General features: G+C 34.8%; 1 protein-coding gene and 1 long non-coding RNA gene across 3 annotated transcripts in view; one reads left to right on the plus strand and one right to left on the minus strand.

Moving 5' to 3' along the window:
* Nucleotides 1–13,162, minus strand: part of LOC308633948 — a 132,999-nt gene that overhangs the window by 76,401 nt on the left and 43,436 nt on the right. The window lies entirely within an intron of this gene.
* BTAF1 (B-TFIID TATA-box binding protein associated factor 1) overlaps nucleotides 1–13,162 on the plus strand; it is a 90,262-nt gene that overhangs the window by 17,795 nt on the left and 59,305 nt on the right. For both annotated transcript variants that reach the window (XM_081267369.1, XM_081267370.1), the window contains 3 exons: nucleotides 5,447–5,561; nucleotides 6,553–6,699; nucleotides 11,534–11,697. In XM_081267369.1, the coding sequence (XP_081123495.1) occupies nucleotides 5,447–5,561; nucleotides 6,553–6,699; nucleotides 11,534–11,697 (426 nt within the window). The remainder of the gene's footprint in view (nucleotides 1–5,446; nucleotides 5,562–6,552; nucleotides 6,700–11,533; nucleotides 11,698–13,162) is intronic.

Genomic DNA, 13,162 nt, shown 5'->3' on the forward strand with positions numbered 1-13,162 from the left:
TAATTAAAGATGTTACCTGATCTTACCTCTTAGTACCTCACAGTGGGAATTAAATTTCAACTTGAGTTTTGGTGAGGACATTGAAGCCATAGTAGTATGTTTTCATTCTTTTGAGTATATACCTGGAAGTAGTATTGCCAGGACACAAGGTAACTATGTTTAACTTTGAGGAATTGCCAAAATGTTTTCCAAAGTGGTTCCATTTTATATTCCTAACAGTAGTGTATAAAAGCCCAGATTTCCCTACATCCTTATTAATAGTTATTAACTGACTTTTTGACCAAAGTCATCCTAGTGGGTATGAAGTGGTTTGGATTTACATTTCTTTGATGACTAAAGATATCAGACATCTTTTCATGTTTATTAGATGTTTGGAGAAATGCCATTTAGACCTTTTGCCCCCTCCTCTTTTATTATTGAAGTATTTCATTTTATTTTATTTTTTGGTGCTGGAAATTGAACCCAGGGCCTCATGCATGTAGGCAAGTGCTGTAGAACTACATCCCCAACTCAAATTATTTTAATATTCTTATAGAAAAAAGAGACTCCATACTCAAGACAAATAGAAATATGTTCAACATAACAAATTGACAGAATACCAATTCTTTGTTCTACAAAGTGCTCAATTATGAAGTAAAGAGCAATCCAGTAGTGAACAATGATTATGAATGGGACTTTATAGAAAAAAAGCCAACCCTATAAATTAATAGTATAATATCAAATAATGCCTAACTTTTTTCTCCTTTTCCTCCTTTTGTTTTTCCTTCTTCTCTTCCTCCTTTTCTTTTTTTTTTTTTTTTTTTATTTCAGTACCAGGGATTGAATCCAGAGCCTCTTGCATACTAGGCAAGTGCACCACTGAGCTACATTTCCAGTCCTTTTTGCCCCACCTTTTTAGTAATTAAATACAAAACTGTAATAAGTATTATATCTATCAAGAAATAGCAAAATTCAAAACATTCTATGATGATAACAAGTCCTGACAAGGATTTGGGGAAGTTTGATCATTTTTTACCTCAATTTTAAATTATTTGTCCTTTTTCCTTCCTTAATTTCTCTCTTTTTTTTAAATATTTATTTTTACTTATGTATCTTTAGTTTTAGGTGGATACATTAGTTTGTTTTTATGTGGTGCTGAGGATGGAACCCACTGCCTCATGCATGCTAGGCGAGTACTCTACCACTGAGCACCACTGAGCCACCACTCCAGCTCTGCTCTCTTTTCTTTAAAAAAAATTTTTTTTTTTTAGTTGTAGTTGGGCACAATACTTTTATTTTATTTATTTATTTTTATGTGGTGCTGAGGATCGAACCTAGCGCCTCACACATGCTAGGTGAGTGTTCTAAGGCTGAGCCATAACCCCAGCAGCCCCCCACCCATCCCCCGCCTTTTTTTTTTTTTTTTAAAGGCATCTTTCTGTGTTGCCCAGGCTGGTCTCTACCTCCTGGGTGCAAGTGATCCTCCTGCCTCTCAGTAGGACTGGGGATTGAAGTTCTCTGCCCCTGAGCTACATTTCTAGCCTTATTTATTCTTTTAAAAATGAGTTATAAGAGTTCTTTATACAATTTGGATACATATGATTTCCACATGTATTTTCCTGTTGTGTTCATTTTTTTTTTTGGTAGTATCATGTGAAACACAGAAGTTTTTAATGTTGATTGAGATTTTTTTTTTAAATCATTGATGCTTTTGTTTTCATACTTAAGAAATTGTTGCCTGACCTAAAGTCACACAGATTTACCCCCTATGTTTTCTAAGAGTTGTATAGTTTTAGCTCTTCCTTTTAGGTCTCTGGTTCGTATTTGAGTTAATTTTTGTTTATGGTGTGAGGTAGATGTTCAGCATTATTCTTTTTTTTTTTTTTTTTTTTAAAGAGAGAGTGAGAGAGGAGAGAGAGAGAGAAAATTTTAATATTTATTATATATTTATTATATATTTATTTTTCAGTTTTCGGTGGACACAACATCTTTGTTGGTATGTGGTGCTGAGGATCGAACCTGGGCCGCACGAATGCCAGGCGAGCGCGCTACCACTTGAGCCACATCCCCAGCCTCAGCATTATTCTTTATTTTATTTTATTGGTTCTTATTTATACAAGACACTAGTGTCCATTTTGGTAAAATTATTAAAGCATAGGATATATCTTCTTCTAATTAGGACCCCATTCTTGTGGGTTGGCACGATGGTGGGGTTTACTTGAGTAATTTCATGTGTGTACATAGGAAAATTATATTAGATTTATTCCACTGTCTTTCCTATTCCTATCTCCCCCACTTCCTTTCATTCCCCTCTAATTTACTGAACTTCCCCCTCCTCACTTTATTATGGGTTAGCTTCCACATATCAAGTGAAAACATTTGATCTTTGGTTTTAGGGGATTGGCTTATGTCACTTAGCATGATATTTTCCAAATCTATCCATTTACTGGCAGATTTCATAAAGTCATTCTTCTTTATGGCTGAGTAATATTTCACTGGGTTTATATATACCACAATTACTTTATCCATTCACCTGTTGATGGGCATCTAGGTTGGTTCCATAGCTTAGTTAGTGTGAATTGTACTGCTATACACATTGATGTGGCTGCGGCTGATTTTTTAAATCTTTTCAGATATATGCCCAGGAGTGGGATACAACTGGGTCACATGGTGATTCTATTCCTATTTTTTTGAAGACTTTCCATACTGTTTTATTTTCAGTTCCACCAGCAATGTATGAGCATTTCCTTTTCCCCACACCCTTGCCAACATTTGTTGTTACTTATATTTTTGATAATTGCCATTCTGACTGGAGTGAGCTGAAATCTCAGTGCAATTTTAATTTGCATTTCTGTAATTACTAGAGGTGTTAAACATTTTTTCATGTATTTGTTGATCATTTGTTTTTCTTCTTTTTTTTCCAATAACAGAATTTTTATTTTATTTTTATTTTTTTATTTTTTTTATTGGTTGTTCACAATATTACAAAGCTCTTGACATATGATATTTCATACATTAGATTGAAGTGGGTTATGAACTCCCAGTTTTACCCCAAATGCAGATTGTAGAATCACGTCGGTTACACATCCACATTTTTACATAATGCCCTATTAGTAATTGTTGTATTCTGCTACCTTTCCTATCCCCTACTATCCCCCCTCCCCTTCCCTCACATCTTCTCTCTCTACCCCATCTACTGTAATTCATTTCTCTCCTTGTTTATTTTCCCATTCCCCTCACAACCTCTTATATGTAATTTTGTATAGCAATGAGGGTCTCCCTTCATTTCCATGCAATTTCCCTTTTCTCTCCCTTTCCCTCCCATCTCATGTCTCTGTTTAAAGTTAATCTTTTCTTCCTGCTCTTCCTCCCTATTCTGTTCATAGTTGCTCTCATTATATCAAAGAAGACATTTGGTATTGGTTTTTTAGGGATTAGCTAGCGTCACTAAGCATAATCTGCTCTAGTGCCATCCATTTCCCTGCAAATTCCATGATTTTGTCATTTTTTAGTGCTGCGTAATATTCCATGGTGTATAAATGCCACATTCTTTTTTATCCATTCATCTATTGAAGGGCATCTGGGTTGGTTCCACAGTCTAGCTATTGTGAATTGTGCTGCTATGAACATCGATGTGGCAGTATCCCTGTAGCATGCTCTTTTAAGGTCTTCAGGGAATAGTCCGAGAAGGGCAATAGCAGGGTCAAATGGTGGTTCCATTCCCAGCTTTCCCAGGAATCTCCAAACTGCTTTCCAAATTGGCCGCACCAATTTGCAGTCCCACCAGCAATGTACAAGTGTACCCTTTTCTCCACATCCTCGCCAGCACTTGTTGTTGTTTGACTTCGTAGTGGCTGCCAATCTTACTGGAGTGAGATGGTATCTTAGGGTGGTTTTGATTTGCATTTCTCTGACTGCTAGAGATGGAGAGCATTTTTTCATGTACTTGTTGATTGATTGTATATCCTCCTCTGAGAAGTGTCTGTTCAGGTCCTTGGACCATTTGTTGATTGGGTTATTTGTCTTACATGTGACTGTTTAGTTTTCCCAGTACCATTTGTTGAAAAAGAATCCCCACTGAATTGTCTTGGCATTCTATTCCACTGGTCTATAGTCAGTCATTTTACCAGTACCACACTGTCTTGATTACTGTGAATTTTGAAATAAAAAGTTATGAGTTTACAATACTTTTTCAAGATTGTTTTGGTGATTTTGGGTCCCTTACATTTCCATATGAATTATAGGATTAGCTTGTGCATTTCTGCAAAAATTCCAGCCAAAATTTTGTAGTAATTAGGTTGGATCTATAAATCAATTTAGGGAATATTATTATCTTAACAATATTAAATCTTCTCATCCATGAACAAGAAGTGCCTTTTTATTTAGATCTTTAATTTCAGAACAAAGTTTTTAATATTTCATAGTTTTTAATATACAAGTTTCACATTTCTTTTGTTAAATTTGAGTATTTTCTAGTTTTTGATACTATCACAAATAGGATTGTTTTCTTAATTTCATTTCAGAGTAATACATAGAAATACATTTGACTTTTGTATGGTAATTTTATGTCTTGTAGCTCTGCTGAATTTATTTGTCTACTGCCCCCCCCCCGCCAGTGGTGGGAATTGAACCCAGCAGGGATTTGCATGAGCTAGGCAACCTTTCTAACACTATATCCCCAGCCTCACTTTTAAAACTTATAGGAGCTTTATGTGGGGGAGGGGTATATCATGTATAACTTTGTATTATGTAATAGGACTCACTGAATATGTGTAGTTGCTTTTTATTAATGTTATATTTTTTAAATGCACTTTTTTTCTTTTTTCTGCTTAATTTTAAAATTTATTTATTTATTGGTACTGGGGATTGAACCCAGGGGCATTTTATCACAGAAGTACATCCCCAACTCGAGCCCCCCCCCCCCCCCCCCCCGCATTTTTTATTTTGAGATATGATCTCACCATATTGCTTAGGGCCTCACTAAGTTGCTATGGCCTTGAATTTTCAGTCCTCCTGCCTTAGCTTCCTGAGTCACTGGAATGGATTGCAGACCTGTGCCTAACTTGCTTAAGTATTCTTTTCTTAAAAGTTTGTTTTCACGTTTTAAAATGGTAGTGATTGCGCTGGGGTTGTGGCTCGAGGTAGAGTGCTTGTCTGGAATGTGAGAAGCACTGGGTTCGTTTCTCAGCCCCACATATAAATAAATAAACATCTTTCGACAACTTAAAAAAGAGATATAGGGGCTGGGGATATAGCTCAGTTGGTAGAGTGCTTTACTTTGCATGCACAAGGCCCTGGGTTCAATCCCCAGCACCACACAAAAAAAAGATATATATATTATTTTATATTATATTTGGAGGGCTGCCAGATTATAAATTAATAGCAAGTAAGTTTGTATTTCTTGGTTTTGGCTACCTTGAACAAACATTTTTTGTTACGTAACTATTCTATTTTATAATTTTTTAAGGTATTGATTTATTTAAGGAGTGCAAATTGGGATACCCGGATTGCGGCAGGACAAGCTGTTGAGGCTATAGTGAAAAATGTGCCTGAGTGGAATCCAGTACCAAGAACAAAACAAGGTGCTTTTAAGTGGAAAAAGTAGCTTGAAGTAAAAACCTAACTGCAGAATTAACTATAATAGTGTAGTTTATATTTGGATAACTTTTATTTTAATTTAGTTCAGTTTTAGTGCTTTCAGGTGAGATTTTGTCAGAAAATGATATTGAATAAGGTGATTTTTACCACTGAACATAAAATAAATGAATAAACAATGTTTTTATACATTATTAAAATTACTAATACTATAGTATGCTCAAGGAATTCAAATTCTTAAAAAAGAAATTAAGTGAATACAGTGCTAATATGTGAAACAATCCATTTTCTTATTGCTCAGAGAATAGGATAGTGAGGTTATTTTCTAAATTTAAGCATAATTAAGTTACATGTGGATAATTGAAAGGGCAAATCTTTAATTTTTTATGTACTCCTTAGAGCATTCTGTAGTGGTAAAAAAAATTGTGTTTGTCTTCTGATTATAATGACATTTAAAAACAAATTATGTTTTGAAAAGTTGAAAAGGTATACATTTTAAGTGAAAATGTATTTTTTATTTTTATTTCAATTAGAATTCTTTTTTAATTCCCAGAATAAGGCAAGACTGATGTTAAAGGACAAAATTACTAATTTAGTTTAACGTTTTTAATTAGCTTTATTTTCATTTCTGAAATCAAGCCACATTTTATAAGTGTTCCCTAAGTGAAAATTTAAAATGTTGCAATTATATCCATTTTCATGTCACCAGAATAACATCACTTTTAGCATACATCTTAGCTTGTCTAAAATTTTTGCTTTTATTTTCTGGACCTATTATTTTGAGTTATTGTATTGATTTGTCTTCTCTTGTCTAGTGAAATGTATAAGCAGGAGGGATTATATCTTGTAGAAAAGAGCCTTCTCTTTGCTAGTTCATTATTCCTTATTATACATATACTGCAAGTTAAGATGTGCAATTTTCTTTGATTCTACACTTTGGCTTAACTATATGTTCATTAATATTTTAAACCTATCTAGAAACTACTTCGGAAAGTTCAATGGAAGATTCATCTACTACAGATCGATTGAATTTTGACAGATTTGACATATGTAGACTGTTACAACATGGAGCATCACTTTTGGGGTCTGCTGGTGCAGAATTTGAAGTCCAAGATGAAAAATCAGGTATGTAATAGTAATAAAGCATGAACTTTGTGTTTTCATACTGATATGTCACATGGTATATATTCTCATTGTAATCTAACATGTCAGGAAATGTAAATTGACTGAAGTTTGTAGGTAGATAAGGATGATATTGATGGGAAAGGTAGCCAGCAGTCTGTTTTTAAAAGCTACAGTAGAATTATTTTTCTTCCTCTTAAGTGAATGTGTACCATGTATCATTAGTTGATACATATTAATATTTCAGGAGTAATTTTACTATGTAATATAGAAATTAGATGTATTACTCAGAAGCCTCAGGATAATAGATTTAAAAATCAGTTTTAGCACAGTATAGATTATAGTAATGTTTTCCCAGCTGTGGAAATTTGAGAGATCATTTGATTGTTTTATTTATTGACAGTGTTCGGGATCAAACCCAGGGCCTTCTGCATGCTAGGCAAGCAGTCTACTAGCGAAATGCACTCCCAGCCCCATGGTTGTTTTATCTTTATCTTGTGTTTCTAATATGGTTGGATCTTCTCATGCTGGCATCTAAAGCAAAAACTAAAAATTAAAATTTGGATAGATAATTGTCCCATTATCTTTAAACTTACAGAATCTATCTGGATATAAAATAAATGTTTTGGCCATTCAAGATTGTGGCCTTGAGTGGAAAAACCTTGATGTTTTTAATGGATTTCTGTAAGTAAATAAGTTGCCCTTTGACTAAAAACCAAAACTGAATAGGGCTTTTTGTTTCTTGCTAATTAATTATCATTCAAAGCATTTTAGTTTTGTTAATCTCTAAACGGAACTTCAATTTGTTCCTCTTAAAAATCGTCAGAAGCCATTTTCTCTTATGGTTTTTATTTAAAATATCTAGTTTATTTTTAGAGAGAATTAACAGAATAATTTTCTTAAGTTTCAAGAAAAGCATAGTTTTTTAGATAAGGGACATAGAACTCTTTTAAAAAACTATTTTGAAGCCATTATTGGTAAACAGTAAGTTTACTAAGCTTATTAGAATATCATAGATGTTATAAGAAATCCTTGATTCTTTTTCCACATATAAAAGATAGTATCTTCTTTGCCACTTTTTAAAAATGTGTGTTTGGGTCTTATCCTATAGATTTATGATTTCTTAGATCTGTGGAGAGCAATGCAAAATTGTATTTAAAAGAACAGCTCTTTAGGGCTGTAGCTCAGCGATAAAGCACTTGCCTAGCACATGTGAGGCACTGGGTTTGATCCTCAGCACCACATAATAAATAAAATAAAGGTATTGTGTCCATCTACAACTAAAACAATATATTGAACAACAAAAAATAAACAAATAAAAATAAAGAACAGCTCTTTAAGTGACTCTGATATATAACCAGATTCAAAACCCCATTTTCTTGAGAACTCAGTGTTAGTATGATAAGTCACACCTTGCTTGAACAGTGCTCATTGAAAACCTGAAGTTAGGGTTTTTTTTTTGTTTGTTTTGTTTTTACTTTAAATGACCTGTTTTTGTTTTCTCATATGAATGTCTATACATGATTAGTATAGCTATTTGTCTAAGTTTGCTTTGCAGTTAAGTTGTGTTGATAATTTCCCTGTAGGACTTTCCTTGGATTGGGAAGACAAGTTTGGGGGTCAGTGTTGTGAGACTTGTGATCCAAAAGTATTTACCTTTGGATGCCTAGTTTTTTTCCTTTCTGACTAGAGCAACCTTGCTTTTCTTTTTTTCTTTTAAATTATTTGGCACTGAGGGTTGAACCAAGCGGTGCTTTGAAACTACATCTCCAGCCCTTTTTATTTTTTATTCAGTGTTTCTCTAATTTGCCCAGGCTGACCTCCAAATTGCAGTCCTCCTTCCTTACCCTCTCAAGTGGCTGGGATTATAGGCATGTGCCACCTCACCAGGCTTGAGTAGAGCAATCTTTTAAAATTTTTTTCAAATAGCTTTATTGAAATATAATTCACATTTCATGCAATTTACCCATTTCAGCAAAGTATAGTTATTTTAATTAGGAAGTAGAACTCTTAAAAGGCTTTATTTTTGGAACAGTTATTGCTAAACAGTAAGTTTACTAAGTGTAGTTTAGTGGGTTTTATTATATTCCCAGACATGCAGTGTCACTAGAGTCAGTTAAATCTAATTAATTAATTAATTGACTGGTACTGGTGCTTGAACCCAGGAGTGCTTAACTACCAAGTTACATCTTCAGTCCCCTTTTTAAAATTTTTTTTACTTTTGAGACAGGGTCTCACTAAGTTGCTGAGGGTATCCCCGAGTTGCTGAGGCTGACCTGGAACTTGGAATTCTCCCTTCTCAACTTCTCAAGTCTCTGGGATTATAGGCATGCACCACCATAGCTGCATCACAGTCAATTTTAGAACATTTTAATTGCCTCACAAAGAAACCCATATTTTTAAGCTATTACTCTTTTATCCTCCTACTTTCTTTCTCCTTTTTGCTCTAAGAAACCATTTGTCTATGTTTTGACTATAGATTTCCTATTCTGGACCTTACTTGTAAATGAAATATGATATGTGATCTTTGGTGATTGGCTTCTTTTACTTAGCAGAATGTTATCCATGTTGTAACATATATCAGTAGTAAGTAATTCAGTAGTAATTCTTATTACTGTTATGAAATGTATTAGGTTTCTTTAAAAAATTGTGGTAAAGTATGCATAACATAAAATTTATCATCTTAACTGTTTTGAAGTATACAGTTCAATAGTGTTAAGTACATATGTTGTTGTGCAGCCAGGTTTCAGAAGTCTAAATATTGCAAGACTGAAACATTAAACCCATTAAATAGAAACTTCCCGCTTCCCCTTGCCCCAGCTCCTGGTGACCACCATTCTACTTTGTATGAATGGCTTATTTCACTTAACAGCAACTCCTCTAGATTTATTCACGTTGTAGTGTTAGAGTTTCTGTTCTTTAAAGGCTCAGTAATATTTCATGTGTGTATAAATCACATATTATTTACCCTTTCATCCATCATTGCCACACTTTGGCTATAGTAAATAATGCAGTTGTGAACACATATCTGTTTGAGTAGTTTCTGCTTTCAGTACTTTTGGTTGTATACCTAGGAGCGAATTTCCAAGCAGATAATATAATTCTGTTTTTAATCTTTTGATAAACTACTATAAGTTTTCCATAGCAATTGCATCACTTTATATTTTTACCAAGAGTGCATAAGGATTCCAATTTCTCCACATCCTTGTCAGAACTTTTTTTTTTGCAGTGTTGAGGATGAAACCCAGAGCCTCATGCATGGTAGCCAAAGTACTCTACCACTGATCTACTCCTTAGCCTTTATTTATTATTTATTTGTTTGTTTGTTGTCAGTGGACATTTATTTTATTTATATGTGGTGCTGAGAATTGAACCCAGTGCCTCATACATGCTAGGCCAGTGCTCTACCCCTGAGCTACAATCCCAGTCCCCTTGCCTTTAGTTTCTATTTATGTTTTTATTTTTGATACTGGGGATTGAACTTCAGGTCTCACCCAAGCGAGGCAAACATTCTACCACTGAGCTATATCCCAAGTCCCTGGTTTAGTTTTTTGCTGAGTTGCCAAGACTCCCTTGAACTTGTTATCCTCCTACCCTGGTCTTCCAAGTAGCTGGGGTTACAAGCATGTGCCACCAAGCGCAGTCTAGGACAACTTCTTTTTTTAAAATAGTTTTATTGGTATGTTTTGCACATTCCATTTTTAGTCCCTTTAGGTAGTTTTTTTGGGGGGTGGGGAGGCAGTACTGGGGATTGAACTCGGGGGCACTCGACCACTGAGCCACATCCCCAATCCTATTTTTTTGTATTTTATTTGGAGACAGGGTCTCACTGAGTTGTTTAGTGCCTTGCTTTTGCTGAGTCTGGCTTTGAACTCGTGATTCTCCTGCCCCAGCCTCCTGAGCCGCTGGGATTATAAGCATGCGCTGCTGTGCCTGGCCCTTCAGGTAGTTGTTAAAATAACATTTTGACCAGGGTTGCTATCTGCAGAGGGTTATTCTAAGAGGAACTTACTCAGACATTACAAGAAGCAGGTCATTATTGTTTTTAAAACTAAAAAAATTTCAACAATGTAGAGAGACCTCTTTTGTAGTTTCATTGTTTTAAGGCTCAATTTTTATTTTTGAAGTAATATCTTTTTGTGTATTCTGCTCTTGTCCACTGAAGAATCAAGGGTTTGTTTACTTGAAACATTCAAAACCTATTTTTTTCCCCTTATCTTTGTTATTTGGAATACATCATTTGAAAACATATAAAGGCCACATTTGGAATAAATATTTATTTGTTGATCTTTTCTGTTAAATAAAATCTAGATTTTAGCAGGGTACATGATACACACCTGTTATCCCAGCTACTTGGAAGGTTGAAACAGGAGGATCATAAGTTTGAGGCCAGCCTTGGCAACTTTGCTAGTGAGACCTTGTTTCAAAAAAGAACTGGGAACATAGCCTAGTGGTAGACTACCATTGGGTTAGTCCCCAATACTAGTGATCTGCTATTAAAATTGAGATTTTGTTTTGTAGTCTAGTTAGAGCTTTCTAGCTATAAAATAAGATTGTTTTATTTCCATAAGAATAAATCTTATTGTTTCATATATACTAGATAATGGATAATGTGACAATGAAACTATCTCAGGGAAAACTCTTAAAATGTTTTGTTAGTTAGAATACTCTTTTTCAGTCATGATTAGGCAGTGGATTTATGGGATGTTGATATTATTGTGAGTGTGATTCTTTTGGTAGAAGGGGTATAATGGTTTGTTTTAATGGAGTCTGATATGCATATAGTAGACATTTTCGTAACTGATTTGGAGGAAATGTATTTCTTTTCTGTTTAAAGGTGAAGTAGATCCTAAAGAGAGGATAGCACGTCAGCGAAAACTATTACAGAAGAAACTTGGCCTTAATATGGGAGAAGCAATTGGAATGAGTACTGAAGAACTCTTCAATGATGAAGATTTGGATTATACACCAACTTCAGCAGCCCTTGTAAACAAACAACCTGTAGGTAAAACATGTGGTTGGTTGTTTGCAAATCACACAGAGGGTTTACTTCATTTCACTTATGCATTTGTAATTCTTTTTAAATGCTGTGCTTAATTTTATTATTGTTGTTTAGTGCCACTATACTGTTTTCATAAAGAAAATTTATGTTTTTATTTATTCTTTTTTTTTGTGTGTGTGATATGGGGGATTAAACCCAGGCTTCAAACATGCTAATAAGCAAGCACTTCACCTATATCATTATATCCCTGCCCCTTTTTAAAAATTGTATTTGAGCCGGGCACAATGGTGCAAACCTGTAATCCCAGTGGCTCCGGAGGCTGAGGCAGCCTCAGCAAAAGCACAGCACTAAGCAACTCAGTGAGACCCTGTCTTTAAATAAGATACAAAAAAAAAAAAAAAATAGGACTGGGGATGTGGCTCAGTGGTCAAGTGCCCCTGAGTTCAATCTCCCCTATCCCCCCACCCTCCCCAATTGTATTTGAGATATAGGGTCTCTCTTGGTTGCCTAGGCTGCCCTGGAAATTGCAATATTCCTTCTTCAGCCTGTCAAGTAATTGGGATTACAGACATGTGTCACCACTCTCAGCATATAAACTAAATTTCTGCAGACAGATTCTGTGGAGAAAGAAACTTAGCCTATCTCCTAAACATTGGACTGTTAAATAAAAGCTGTGGTGACCCTTTTAGGAGCCATTGGTATTGAAAGATCCTAGTTGCTGCATTTGTTCTTTCCGTTCCTTTTGTGTGTGTGTGTGTGTGTGTGTGTGTGTGTGTGTGTATGAAAGAAAAAGTAATTTGGAGGAAGAGTGAGAAAGAAAAGCTATTAAAACAATTATAGATAGATTTGATGATAGAGGTCTTCAGAGCTGTGATTTATGAGGGAAAATGTCCAAAAAACACTTTCAAACAATAACAACAAAAAAAGGATGTACAGTGTGAAGTAAAACATTTTTTGCCCATGTTCATGGACATACATGTCCCCATGCCTCATCAACAACCCTTTTTTTTAAAGTTTCTTGTGCATCCTTCCTGCAATTTTCTGTACACATGCAAGTATGTATGTGTCCATTTAAGCCCTGTTTACCTTTTCCCAGTTCATACAATTTAGTATATCATTGTATACAGATTGATCACATTCTTTTAGATAACTTCCTTTTGTTTTATTTTGTGGCTGTACAAAATAAAAGGCAAATAGAATCAGCACTTTTTTCCCTCTTTTCACTTTTTTCCCTCCTTTTTCATTGGTCTTTCAGTTCCCAGTGGATGCAAATGTGCTTTTTTAACTTTTTTATTTTAATGCCACAGACTGTTTGAAGTTCTAGTAAAAGTTGTGGCTCTTTGCTCACACACAAGTAAAATACTACATTTCAAGGAGTTAATATTTCTTCCCCATCCCCCAATATTCTTTAGAGCTCATGGGTCCCATTGAGAATTCCTGCTTATTTTGTCCTTTCTTTTTGCT

This window comes from Spermophilus citellus, assembly GCF_964194105.1.
Source record: "Spermophilus citellus genome assembly, chromosome: 15".
NCBI lineage: Eukaryota > Metazoa > Chordata > Mammalia > Rodentia > Sciuridae > Spermophilus > Spermophilus citellus.